The 13122-nt window shown below is 34.4% G+C and overlaps 1 protein-coding gene across 3 annotated transcripts in view; it reads left to right on the forward strand.

Annotated features, from left to right (window-relative positions):
- MED13L (mediator complex subunit 13L) overlaps positions 1 to 13122 on the forward strand; it is a 302766-nt gene that overhangs the window by 138521 nt on the left and 151123 nt on the right. For all 3 annotated transcript variants that reach the window (XM_081802120.1, XM_081802121.1, XM_081802122.1), the window contains exon 3: positions 11876 to 11960. In XM_081802120.1, coding sequence (XP_081658246.1) covers positions 11876 to 11960 — 85 coding nt within the window. The remainder of the gene's footprint in view (positions 1 to 11875; positions 11961 to 13122) is intronic.

Genomic DNA, 13122 nt, shown 5'->3' on the forward strand with positions numbered 1-13122 from the left:
CTAAGAACCAGGTTAATATAATGGAAATTCATATGTAAACCAAGTCGTTTGTTAATGCAAAATGTTCTCATTACTAAGAATTCAATTAAATTGAAATTTTTAATAAAAAATTTTGTAGTGACATGTTTGATATTGATCATTAATTATATATCTCCCAAACAGAAGACAGGCAGGGAGCAGTCATAGAAGTGGTTTGATTAGTTTCGGGGGAGTCATGACAAAGGAGACTTGGACACTTACAGAGTAGAAATAGTATAGATGTTATCCTCTGTTCCAGATGATAAAAATTTTAAACTTGTGTGATTCTAACATAATGTGGTGCATGTCAGATTTCTCTTCCAAACACACAGTGTTTAAATGCACATCAGAGCTCAGTGACCCACTTATACACACATTAAAGATAGGCTGCAGATTTCCTAGTTTCTAACCTGGTGTGGTACCACAGGTCAGATAAAATCCGGCAGCTAAAAATTGCTCAAGCATTTTGCTGTTTTACAAAAATTCATTTGTGCTACATAACTTTTTTTAAAAAGCTATTTTAGTTCTCAAAGTTTTGTGAACTACACTTAACTTTTTTTTCTCTTTGCTTATTTTTGTTTCATTAGTTACAGATTTTCACACATATAAATTGTTTTGCTAGTTTTCTAGCACATTCTTAATTGTAAAATAGAGTAGTGTTATAGAAAGCTTAAGAAAGAGGCTAACCATGTAAAAAAATAATTATGCAGAATCCACTAACCTTGAGAAAATACTTCGCAGTAATTTGGTTTAACCGTAATCTTTCAATTCCTGGTTAATAAATATTTCTTCTGTTAACCACCTAACTCCCCATTAACAATAACCCAGCAACCTATATGCATAAACCCACAAAAGACTGCAGTTGTGTGGGAATGTGGAGAAGTGGTTCACTTTTCAAAATCCTAGAAGAAAATTAACTTTACATGTTTCAATATAATATGGCTTATGACTTCTTTTTCCATTTAAATTGAGGGCTTTTATATCTATAATTCAAACCTTTGCTAAGTACAGTGATTGATGAGCTGGGGAAATGATAAAAAGATATAAAATAATTATTCTGCATTCCTGTTTTTAATAAAGAATACATTTGTGGGTTTTTTTTTTTTTTAACTGTTTTACTTAAAATAGAAAGCAGGCTTTTTGTTTTGGCCTAGTGCTTCATATAAAGGGAAACAAATTACTTTGTAGTAAAACTACATAATGGAAAAAGTCAAGAGAACAGGTTATTTTGTAGTAAAGGTAGGATAATGGAAAAAGAGAAGAGGGTTAATATTGCTGTTGAATTCTGTAGTTCTGTGGTGAAAGGAATGGAAGGAAGGTAGGTCAATAATAATTACAGTTAAGATGACCCCCCCCAAAAAAATTCTGTATTTTTTGCCTTCAAAGAATTGGATATGTAGAATGAGATTGCTTGGTAAGTTCTGTTCTATTTGCCATAGACTGTCTAGCTTAAATACGGGCCTAAGTACCCATCAGGTCTCAAGGATATGGCACGGAGCCTGATCTAGAGAAACCTTTGTGTATGAAGTATTCATCGTAGTCATCTCCCCTCTACGCCCCTTCTTTCTCTCTCTCTTTTTGGGTAGATGTTATTTTTGCTACATTTGCTATTTTAACCTGTCAGTTAAAAAATAATTACTATGTCAGTATGGCTGGCGGCTCATATAGGAAAAATATGCTGTCTCTTAATCAAAGGTGATTACAGTTTTTTCCTGTCTGTAAATGTGCTTGTTGTGTAACGAGAATGCATTAGTCTCAGCCTGATGTACGAAATGAAAGGCAGCAAGAAGCAGCACCATTGTTATCACTCCAGGCGTGTCTAATGAATCGTGTTTCCATGTTCTCTCGGTCACGCCGAAGAGTGCCCTCAGCCAGGGCTAAGCCTCCTGTAAAATGCTCTTTAAGATTATTGTAGCAAGGACAGAAATGCTGGGTGAGTGGGGGTTGGGAGAGAATGCCAACCAGACAGCTGCATTTCAAACAGTTACAGCTGCAAGGATTACTCACTGTAATAGCAGTGACAGACAACTGTTTGAGCTTTAGTGTAAAAGGCAATTTGGGGACTTGCCCTGTCAGAATTTTAGTAGCTCTGTGTGTGTGTGTGTGTGTGTGTAAGTAAGTTTATAAAATGTTTATTTTGTACTATTAATCATTTAAACTAAATGTTCTAACTGAACTGCATATCTGGATTTCTTTCTCAAAATTTAATTCTGTCTTGTGGTGGCTCCTGTTCTAAGAATGTTGATCTTTCTTGTAATTTCTGGCATGTAGCTTTTTTTTTTTTTTAAAGCATATAGCTGTTCAATAAATAATAGCCTTATTTAAAAGAAATCTATTGCAAGCACAGAGTGGTACAGAAGAAAATAATTAATCCAGCAACCAAAGATAACTTAATTTTGATGGCTGTCCTTCAGGCCTTTGTTTATGTGTATTATATAACAAAATTAAGAGCACATTGATAGCTTTAAAGGGTAAAAAAGTAATAATTATTTTTAAAAATCTCTGAAAGGAGTAACAAATGGAGGCAAGTTTGGTTCTTAGAAGTCAGTAACAGTCATTGTGCAACATTATTTTTTTTCCACTGTGTAGCTATTAAAGAAACATTGCAGCCTGACTGTTTTCTGTGGCAATTGTCTTTTGAAGGTCTTGTTCAATTTATCTAGAAATTTAGTTTTATGGTCTCCTTCAATTTAAAGTTTAGTAGCTTTACATGTAGTCCTGTGATCCATTGAAATGCTAACTTGGGTCATGTCTCAACTGCTGTAATACTGTGTAGAAACTGTCATTAAAATTCTGGTTATCCTGCAACTGGCAGAGAACTCATGCTGTTAGAGATTCCTTAGTAAAACGTTATACTATTAAAATTTTGAATCACAGATGGTTAGCTACACTTGTGAACATAGCATAACATAGAGAAATTGAATCCCCTATGTTGTACACTTGAAACTAATGTGACATTGTCAACTATTCAAATTTAAAAAAATTAGAAAGAATTTTGAATCACAGCTGTGCTTCAGTCCCATGAATATTAACAATATTTGTAATTATTTAAAGTTACAAATAGGTCAAAACAAATGGAATATCTTGATCTGTATCTTCTAATTCTTATTTAATTGATTAATTGACATTGGGAAAGTTAAAATCCATTTTCAGTATAGATTTGTTAAGTGATACCAAATATTCTACACCCACAAGTAATTCAAGGAAATCAGAGCTCTAAGTAGGTTGAATTTGATATAAGTAATAAGTCCATTTAGTTATTAATGACTTTAAATATAGATCTTACAAGGCAATTGATGGCAGCATAACTGTGATCACTTGTGTTGTATGTAATTGGATTTTTTATGGGTATAATGCTGTTTTCAGAATTAATGTAGCATTATGCTGCTTTGTTACTCAGTTTTTTCGTGTCAATTTTAAGAAAGTAGATACTTCAAAATTCTCTCTATATTTATCTTTAAAGCATTTCATTTGATGCAACCCATAAAATTAAATTGATAAATGTTTCATTATGCTATCTGCTTATGCAGTTGTTAGGGGATTTAACAATTTAAAGCAGTTAAAAAAATAAAGCAGCTAAAAAAATCTAGTATGCTTTATAAACTGCAGATCAGATAGAAAACAAAGGCAGTGGGCAAATTATAAATCCTGCATTCAGGGCCGTGCTGTCTTTAGCAGTTTGTCACTGAAATCTACCTGGGAAGTAATCTCCTTGTTTCATGTTTCTTGCTTTAATCTCTTTGTATTTCTGGAGTTTGGAACAAAATTTGATTTTCAGTAATTTTAATGGCTGAATAAGGAGTGCCATCCCTGAAAGTGCCCCTCCCCCGCTCCAATATTTGCAAAGGCCAATGTGGTTACTGAACTCAATGTTCTGGATAATAGGTTTCATTAGTTTTGATGCCTGAGGTAAAAAAGCAGTAGGTGGGAGTAAGAAGTGTTTTTGATGTCTAGACGTTCATTTCAGCTGTTGCTGCAATATGATACATTAAAAGGAAATATGTATCATAGCTCAGAGGAAATATGTATTCTTTGAAAGTAATTCTACTTTTAAACTGTGTAAGGCAGGGTGACCTAAATTCTAAAAGCATGAGCTTGAATTTCTTCAAGGTTTCACAATTTTTATGCTCCTCCCTACCCCATTCCATTCTCCCTCCTCCCACTTTTACCCCTTCAAGTAAAGTATGTCAGTTTCATTTGTTGAATTGGAAGGGATATCTTTCCAAGATCTCTGCTGGGAAACACAAAATCATTGAAGTATATGCTGCTTTGATATTTTGCCATATTGACTTTTTTCCTGAACCTTTTATATGGTTTTTCTTTCAAAGAAGCTTATTAATTCTGCAAGGAGCCATGTTTCTTAAAGTTGAAAGAAGTTATATTACAATTTGTGAGGATTTTGAAAAATTATTTGGGCACTGAGTAGTAATTACTACTGTTTAAATTTTCCTTTCTAAAACACTGTCTCCTGCTCAAAAAAAAAAACATTTATATAGTACTTTTGCAGTTTAAATATTTGATTATGAGGATTACTATATTAAAAAATGTTGAATAACAGCAATTTAAACAAATTCTGATTACAGCTTTTACAACTTAAGTGAGATAACTTAGTGCCAAATAGTTTTTCTTTGTAAATAGGCAGCTGTGGTACTACTTAAGTTTTATTTTTCTGTTTTAGCTTGGCTGTAATAGACCACATAACAACAGGAGAATGTTTTAATTCAGGAATTCTTTGTTTTGGTTGAATCTTGCCACTCATTTATTGTATACACATTTTAGGTCTTTTGGTGCTTTCTTTTCAGAGACTAACAAACTTTTAGAAAAATTCTTCCATTACATCTAAGTAGATTTATAAATAGTCGTCTATAGAGATAGCCTTATTGCTACTTTATATTCTTAAAGAATTAATAAGTGTTTAAATGTAAACTGGAAAGATCAGAAGAATTAGAAAGGCTTTTCTTAATTTTAAAGATGGAGACAGAATACCCTGGGGAGATTGTAGGTTTCATGAAGATGTGTTCCAGCCACCTTCAGGCTTTCTTACAGATTTCTTGGTGGTTGCTTTTCTTCTCAGTCCACCTTAGAAGGGAGATAGAGAATTAAATATTGAATGCATCTCCCTTCATTTACAGAAACTTAATTTAGACTAACTAGTACCTGGTCCATGGCTCTTCCCCACACCCTCCTTACTTTCAGACGAATCTAAGTATCAAGCAAATGGAATGTTAGTTTAAATTTCACTTTGGGAGGAAGGTGTTTCAGAAAAAAATAGTTTAAAAAAGCTAAAATGTGATTTTCTCTCATTTTATCATGGAATTGTATAAATAGATTACAGAAGCAATTTCAATTTTGTTTTACCTTTGAAAAAATTACTTGCAGCTATTTAGAAAACATTAATTTAAGGTGCAAACTGTGGATCCAAAGGGAAATTTGACTTCAGTGTTGAAGGTTGCCTTTGTAGCTAGCATTAAGAATGAAAGAGGCAGATGGGATGGGTTAATGTAACACTAACCCTATGGAGAAGTGTGGTATAGTGGAAGGAGCATGGGTGTTAGAGTCAGAAAACTGGGACTTGAATCTCAGCTTTGCCACTAATCTTCTTAACTGGATATAAGGAGATTTTAGATTGAAGCTAAATCCAATGAAATTTGAAAGGTATCTGCACATACAATATTAGGTCACAACTCAACACATGTTTACAGATATCACTGCAGCTATGAAAATAAATTGCTTCCCCTTGTGGAGTTTAATTAATGGGATAATTTGTATATTTACTGTTTATAAAAAGTAGACATAAAATACATTTGATCCTGTTAGCTTCTGAATATAGCTATATATGACTCTAGATTCTTGGATTTATTAGTTGTATGACCTTGGGCAAGTTTAAGATCTGTCAGCCTTAGTTTTCTTACTTATAACGTGGAGATTAGAATAAACTGTATTGGTCAGAATTCTTAGTTGCAAACTAAAAAAAGGAGTTGATTAAAAGAATATTGAGTGTTCGCAGAACTATTTGTCGGTCTTAGGATTGGTGCCGCAGAATTGGGCTGATGAGAACACTGGTGCTGTCAGCACTGAGCACTAGATGCTGCGGTACCTCTGCTGCTTAAGCACCAGAAACTTGATCTTACAGCTTCTCTTTCTAGTGGTGTCCGAAATCTCTGTGTCTGCTCTCTTCTGTGTCACTAGATCCAGAATCAAAGGTGTGGTGCAGGAGCACCTAGTGGACTTTAGCATATATGTCCTTGTCCCTTTTGCAGGAGAGGATGGAAGAGAGCATCTGTTTCAGCTCCTGTTAGGGGTCACCATATTTGACACCCAGGAGAACTTATGAAATAGGCAATTCCCAGTGATAGGAAGAAGTCAGATACTGGGTGGCTTAAGTGAATGCCACATGTCCTTTACTCTGTATCATGGCATTGTGGTGAAAACGTTCTCCCCATCCCCCATTTATAGGTAGTGCTCGATTCAAAGCTTGGCACATAGTATAAAGCCTCAGAAACTGAGAAAGATAGTTTCCTAGGTAGAAAATCAGCCTTGACTATAAGTTATTTTATCTTACTGTTATTTTAAAATAAAAGACTTTTTAATTTTTTTTTAAAAAATGTTTGATAACTGTACTGCAAAGGATTTGAAGTTACTGTTGCCTTACAGTGATTTTCAAAATCTCTATTAGCTTTTTGAGAGCATTCCTAATTTCTAGCCTGGTGCTTGAGGCATAACATAGCCAAGAACTGTGGGCCAGTGTGTGTTGGCCAAATATCTATTAGATTCCAAAAATGCTGTTCTAGATTTAACTTACATTTTAGAGATTCATTGAAACATCCACTGCTCTTGTATTTCTGGAAATTTTGCACATGAAGTAGATAAGAAAGTTTGGTCTGACTTTTGTTCCTTTCCACAGTATGCTTGCTATATAAAAACAAAGTTTAAAAGCGTAGCAAAATAATGCATTATCCTTAAATGCATGGCCTAATGGATATTATTTAGTAGAGGGGTTATCCTTGATTACACTTGTTGACTTCAATAAGTTATTGACTGCTCTTGAATCTTTAGTATGTAAGATGACATTGAGGTGTTCGTTTGAAGTCCAAATACTGTGCCCTTACTTGTACATTACCTCTGCTGACTTATATTTTAAATTTTACTGGTTAGCGTATAGGATAATTTATAATTCTCTGTTTCTTAAGCTTTAGTATACTTAACAAGAGCTTAATGTAGTCTGATTTGTTTTACTTTGTGTTACTACTTTCTTCCCAGTATTCTATTAAATTGGTGCCTAAACTTTATATAAATTTATATAATATAAAGGAAGATATGGGAATTAACATATAAAAGTGATATTAATATAAAGGTAATTTTCAAACTTTCAGTATTTAAAAATTTTTTGAGAAATGTTTTAGAGAAATTTTTGTTCTCTTTGTATTTGCAGTATTTAATACAAAGTACTTAATACAGTTTGTAGTGTATTGTAAGGGTGGACCACTTTAGTCTGTAGTCTCTTGTGGGCGAAACTGTTTTTTTGCTTTTAATAATTTGTAAAGGAACGTTAACCAAATAAACCATATCATTTGGATAAAAACAATCATGTTCAGTGTACATAGGTTTAGAGTAGGAGTGCTTCTGATTCATATCCTCTTCTCATTTTCAACACTAAAAATACAAAAAAAATCAATGTAAGTATATTTATAATGGCATAGGTTCAGAAGCTGTGTCTAATAGTAAAATGAGTTTATGTAGAGCAGTAAAAGATTGTTAAGTTTTACCGTTTTTAGCCTGTAGTTCTGTAGGTTTTGCCAAATGCGCACAGTTATGTGTAACCACTACCACAATCAAGATGTAGAATAGTTCCATGATCCCCCAAATTTCCCATGTCCCTTAGTTATCAACCACTCCCATTCCAGGGATGGGAACGGGAATCCACTGAACAGTTTACATTACCTTAAATTTGCCTTTGCGAGCATGCCATATGAATGAATCATAAAGCATTGTGGCTTTTTGAGTATGATGGCTTTTTTCACTTAGCATGACATTCATCCATGTTTTGAGTGTATCAGTTCCTTTAATTAATTACTTTCTCTTTTTTTCTGTTTCTCTCTCTCTCTCTCTCTTAGATTTATTTATTTGAGAGAGAGAGAAAGTGCTCATGGGCATGTGAGCCAGGGTTGGGACAGAGGGAGAGAGGTAGAGAGAGAATCTTCAAGCAGACTCCCTGCCGAGCACAGAGCCCTATGCAGGACTGATCCCAAGACCCTGACATCATGACCTGAGCTGAAATCAAAAGCCGGCTACTTAACTGAGGGAGCTACCCAGGCGCCTTTTATTTCTGAATAGTATCCCAGTGTATGGATTGTCTGCTGTTTGTTCTTTCCCCAGTTGAGGGATTTTTGGGTGGTTTCCAGTTCCTGACATTTTTGGAAAAACAACAACAGCAACAAACCAGCTATAAATATTTGCTACAGTTTTTCATGTGGACACAAGTTCTTATTCTACTTGAACACACACACACACACACACACACACACACGATGGATATTGCTGGGCTGCATGACAAGTGTATGTTTAACTTCAGAAAAAATTGCCAAAGTCAGCTTTTCCAAAGTGGCTGTACTATTTTTGCATTCCTATCAGCAGTACATGACCATTACATTTACTCTATATGCTCACTAGCACTTAGTATTTTCAGTTTTTCTTTTAAGCCATTCTAATGGATGATACTGTGATTTTAATTTGCATCTCCTTAATGACTGCTGATGTTTTGAGCATCTCTTCATGTTTTTATTTGCTGTTTATGTGTCTTCTTTGGTGAAGGGTTTGTTCAAATCTATTGGCCATTATCTAAAATGGTTTTTTTCCCTTGGGGTTGAGTTTTGAGATTTTTAAAGAAGAGTATCATATTGTAAATACAAGCTCTTGTCAGACATGTGATTTGTAACTGCTTATCCCTCATCTGTGGCTTGTCTTCTCTGTAGCTGAACATAACTTTTCCGTGTTTTTTTTGAAGAGCAGAGTTCTTCATTTTGATGAAGCCCTATTGAACAATTTTTCATTATGGATCATGCTCTTGGTGTCATATCTAAGAAATTTTTGCTAACCTAAGCTTATATAAAGTTTCTCTTATGTTTTTGAAATTTTATAGTTTTAGGTTTTGCATTTTGGTGTTTATTTTTCTATGTGGTGGGATCTATGATTTGAAGCTCATTTTTTTTGCATGGGGATATTCATTTATTTCAGCACCCTTTGTTGAAAAGACTGTTCTTTCTCCACTGAATTACCTTTGCACCTTTTTTGGAAGTCGATTGACCATATGTTTGTGGGTCTATTTGTGGACTCTCTATTCTGTTGTTGATCTGTGTATCTATCCTATTTCTAATACCACACTATCTTGTCAATTCTAGTTCTGTAGTAAAGCTGGAAATCAGGTGGTGTAAATGTCCTAGCTATATTTTTCTTTTACCACATTATTTTGGGTATTCTAGTTCCTTTGCTTTGTCATATAAATGCAATTTTTCTCTTTCTATAGAAAATCCTGCAGAGATTTTTGATTATAATTGAGTTGACTCTGTAGATTCGTTTTAGAAGAATTGACTTTATTTTTTTTTTAAGATTTTATTTATTGATTTGACAGACAGACACAGCTAGAGAGGGAACACAAGTGGGGTGAGTGGGAGAGGGAGAAGCAGGCTTCCCGCTGAGGAGGGATCCTGATGTGGGGCTTGATCCCAGGACCCTGGGATCATGACCTGAGCCAAAGGCAGACACTTAACAACTGAACCACCCAGGCACCCCTGGAATTTTTAAACTTTTTGTAGGGGGGGGCTTATATTATCTGTTTTATGTATGTACAGTAATGATATTTGAAAAACATGTCAGTAGGGCGCCTGGGTGGCTTATTCGGTTAAGCCTCCCACTCCTGGCTTTGGCTCAGGTCATGATTTCAGGATCATGGGATCCAGCTCAGCATTGGGCCCTGTGCTCAGCAGGAAGTCTGCTTCTCTGCTTTTCTTTCCCTCCCTCTCTGCCCCTCTCCTCGACATTCTCGCGCGCATGCGCACACGCACGCACGCACTCTAAAATAAATCTTAAAAAAAGAAAAACATGTCAGTAAATATAAAAGAGCTCTTTAAATAATTGCAGATTAAAAATTCTAAATTGTAAGAGCCATGTTATAGTTTATTTTTATTTATTTATTTATTTTTGAGAGAGAGAGAATGACAGAGAGAGAGAATGAGAGGGGTGAGGGTCAGAGGGAGAAGCAGACTCCCTGCTAACAGGGAGCCAGATGTGGGACTCGATCCCGGGACTCCAGGATCATGACCTGAGCCGAAGGCAGTCGCTTAACCAACTGAGCCACCCAGGCGCCCCGAGCCATGTTATAGTTTAAATGGCAGCTTACTTCTACCCCTTAACCTTCAGTGATGTATAAAAAAATCGTGCTTCTTAAAAGTGATGGTGTCTTAGAGTCAGTGAGACACATTAGGAAGGAAAAGCAAATTAATATGGGGTGTTCATTTTATTGAAATGTTAGCTCTCTTTCTCACCCAGGTAAAGCTCTGTCTAGAAGATAAATGTGTGAGAACACAGATTCATGACACCTTCAGAGGATTGTAGGAAACTTTTGGTCTTGAACAGAGGCAGTCTGTTGCTATTAGGAGTGTTTATTTGCTGTACTTTATTTCCATTTCTTTAGTGATAAATAATAAAATGTTTCTGACAGAGGTTGCTTTGGGGAAAATTTGGTAAATCATGGTTAAGTCACATAGGAAAATAAAAAACCTATCTGACATACCAAGAATAAAATTATCCAGTTTTATCATTTAAAAAAAGTCCTATAGGTAAAACCCATGAATGTAAATACACTTTTTCTAATTCTGTGTGTTTGCAGAATATGGAGATGCATTTTGAGATGTCTATTGGTGTAATCTGTAAAACTATTACAAATGCATTGTGGATTTAACATGTGTTTTAATTCTGTCAAAATTTTCTCTGGTGAGTGCTTTTGTCAAGATAACAAGTAAAAGGGAAAGAAAATATTCTGCAAATGTCCTTGCCATTCTTCCAATTTTTTGCTATCTTGAACTGAACTAATATAATTTAAAAGGAAATTAGCTGTCTTCTCTAGGGTGTTTTATATCTTTTTATATATGAAAAGAATGTTAGGAATGCATGGGGCATTCATTATTAAGTCTGTTGGATTTTCTTGGTGTTAGAGTTACTTGTGGCTCAGTGTTATGTTGTATTTCCAAGGCAAATACAGTATTTCCCAAAATGTCAAACATTAATGAAATTATGAGTTTAGGAAATAAATTTGATTTTATATTAAGATTTAATTTCCTGGCATTTCCCCTAAAATCATGTCCTTAAAATCCTGTTGAGATACTGCCTTTAGAACATTTAAGAAAATTTGAATAACTGACATTTTTGAATATTTTCTCCTTTTAGTTTATCCTCTAAAAATACAGATGCTAACCTTAGCATCAGTTTGTGACATTTTGTTATCTTTAAATAGAATTTTAACAAAATTTGTCTTTGTGGCACTTTTCAGTAGAAAGATTAATTTGAGAATTTCAAATTTTGAAGAATCAGGTTGGAAAGACTTTTATCGGAGAGAGGTTGTACCATGCTTATATATTCTGAAGACTTTAAAATTGAAACATGTTATTTACTTCTGTACATGGGTATTTTATGACTTTGGGCAAGTATTTAACTTCCTTTCTCCAGTGTCAGCGTGAGATAATTCATTTCAATGAATTCATCAACTTTCCTTTAGAAAAATGTTTTGAAAGTTAATTTTTATTTGGACGCCTTTCTTACTGGTTCATTTTTGTTTTGTTTTGTTTTGTTTTACTCTTTTCAGTTGTGGAGGAAGGACTCTGGGAAAATGGCCTTTCCTATGAATGTCGGACACTGCTCTTCAAAGCGATCCACAATCTATTAGAAAGGTAAGAGAAGGAACGGCATCACGGTTGTTTTGAGACACTCAGTGTAATGCTGGATATTCCCAGGTTTTCCTGTAATTCTCAAAATTCTTTGGCATACAAATCTCATTCCTTTTATATTGATATAATTTCAACCTTAGGGAAGTTTCAGGAATAGCACAAAGATCTTCATATATCCTTTTACTCAGATTCGCCAGTAGTTTTTCTTTTGCCCAGTTTGCTTTGTAGTTGTGTGATTGCTTGCCCTTTTACTACTAACGTGTATTTAAAAGTTATTTCCTGAGCCACTCAAGAGTCCTTTGCACACTTGAGATTGTTCTTTCTTTAACCCCTAAGTGTTTAGGTGAACATTTCCTAAGGACAAGGGTAGCCTCTCATGTAAGCACTGTATAATTATGAAAATTAGGAAATCTAACATTGATAAAATGCCATTATCTAATCTGTAGTTAAGCTCAGATGTCATCATTGTCCCAGTTATATCCTTGATATCTTAAACCCTTTTCCCCCAAGATCCAATCCATAATCATACATTTTAGTTTTCGTGTCTCTTTTAAGTCTAGAAGTATTCCTTAGCCTTTCTTTTTCTTTCTTGACATTGACGTTTTGAATGAGTTCCGGCCATATGTTTTATATAATGTCCCTCAGTTTGAGATAGTTTCCTTATGACTAGATTTAGGTTATGCATTTTGTAGTAATACCATAGAAGTGATGTTGTATCCTTCTCAGTATATCAAAGCAGGAGGCTTGTGATTTCTGTGTCATTGATATTAACATTGTTGATCACTTGTTTGAGGTGGTGTTCTGTCAGATTTCTACACTGTAAATTAATAAGTACTTGTTAACTGTGACCTTTGTTAATTCTGTCTTTGTAATTATTAAGTAATTTGTGGCCAGATACAAAATAGATTGTGTAATTATCCTCTTATCACATTTGACTCATGTGTTTTATTTTCTATTGTCTAAATCGGTAGAGTTATGGCTGTAATGTTAATTTTCAAATGTCACCATTCTTTCTCCTTTCGTTGTTTGACATTCTTTTTGTAAGGAAGAGTTTTTCATTTTCTCGTATGTACACCTGTATGTATGTTTTTAATCTCCCTTAATCTTTTTAGCTATATAAGTTTGGAGAAATGGATTTCTGTTTTATTCAATGAATTATAATTCA

The sequence above is a fragment of the Leptonychotes weddellii genome, chromosome 13 (assembly GCF_054177405.1).
Source record: "Leptonychotes weddellii isolate Sample4059 chromosome 13, ASM5417740v2, whole genome shotgun sequence".
Classification (NCBI taxonomy): Eukaryota; Metazoa; Chordata; class Mammalia; order Carnivora; family Phocidae; genus Leptonychotes; species Leptonychotes weddellii.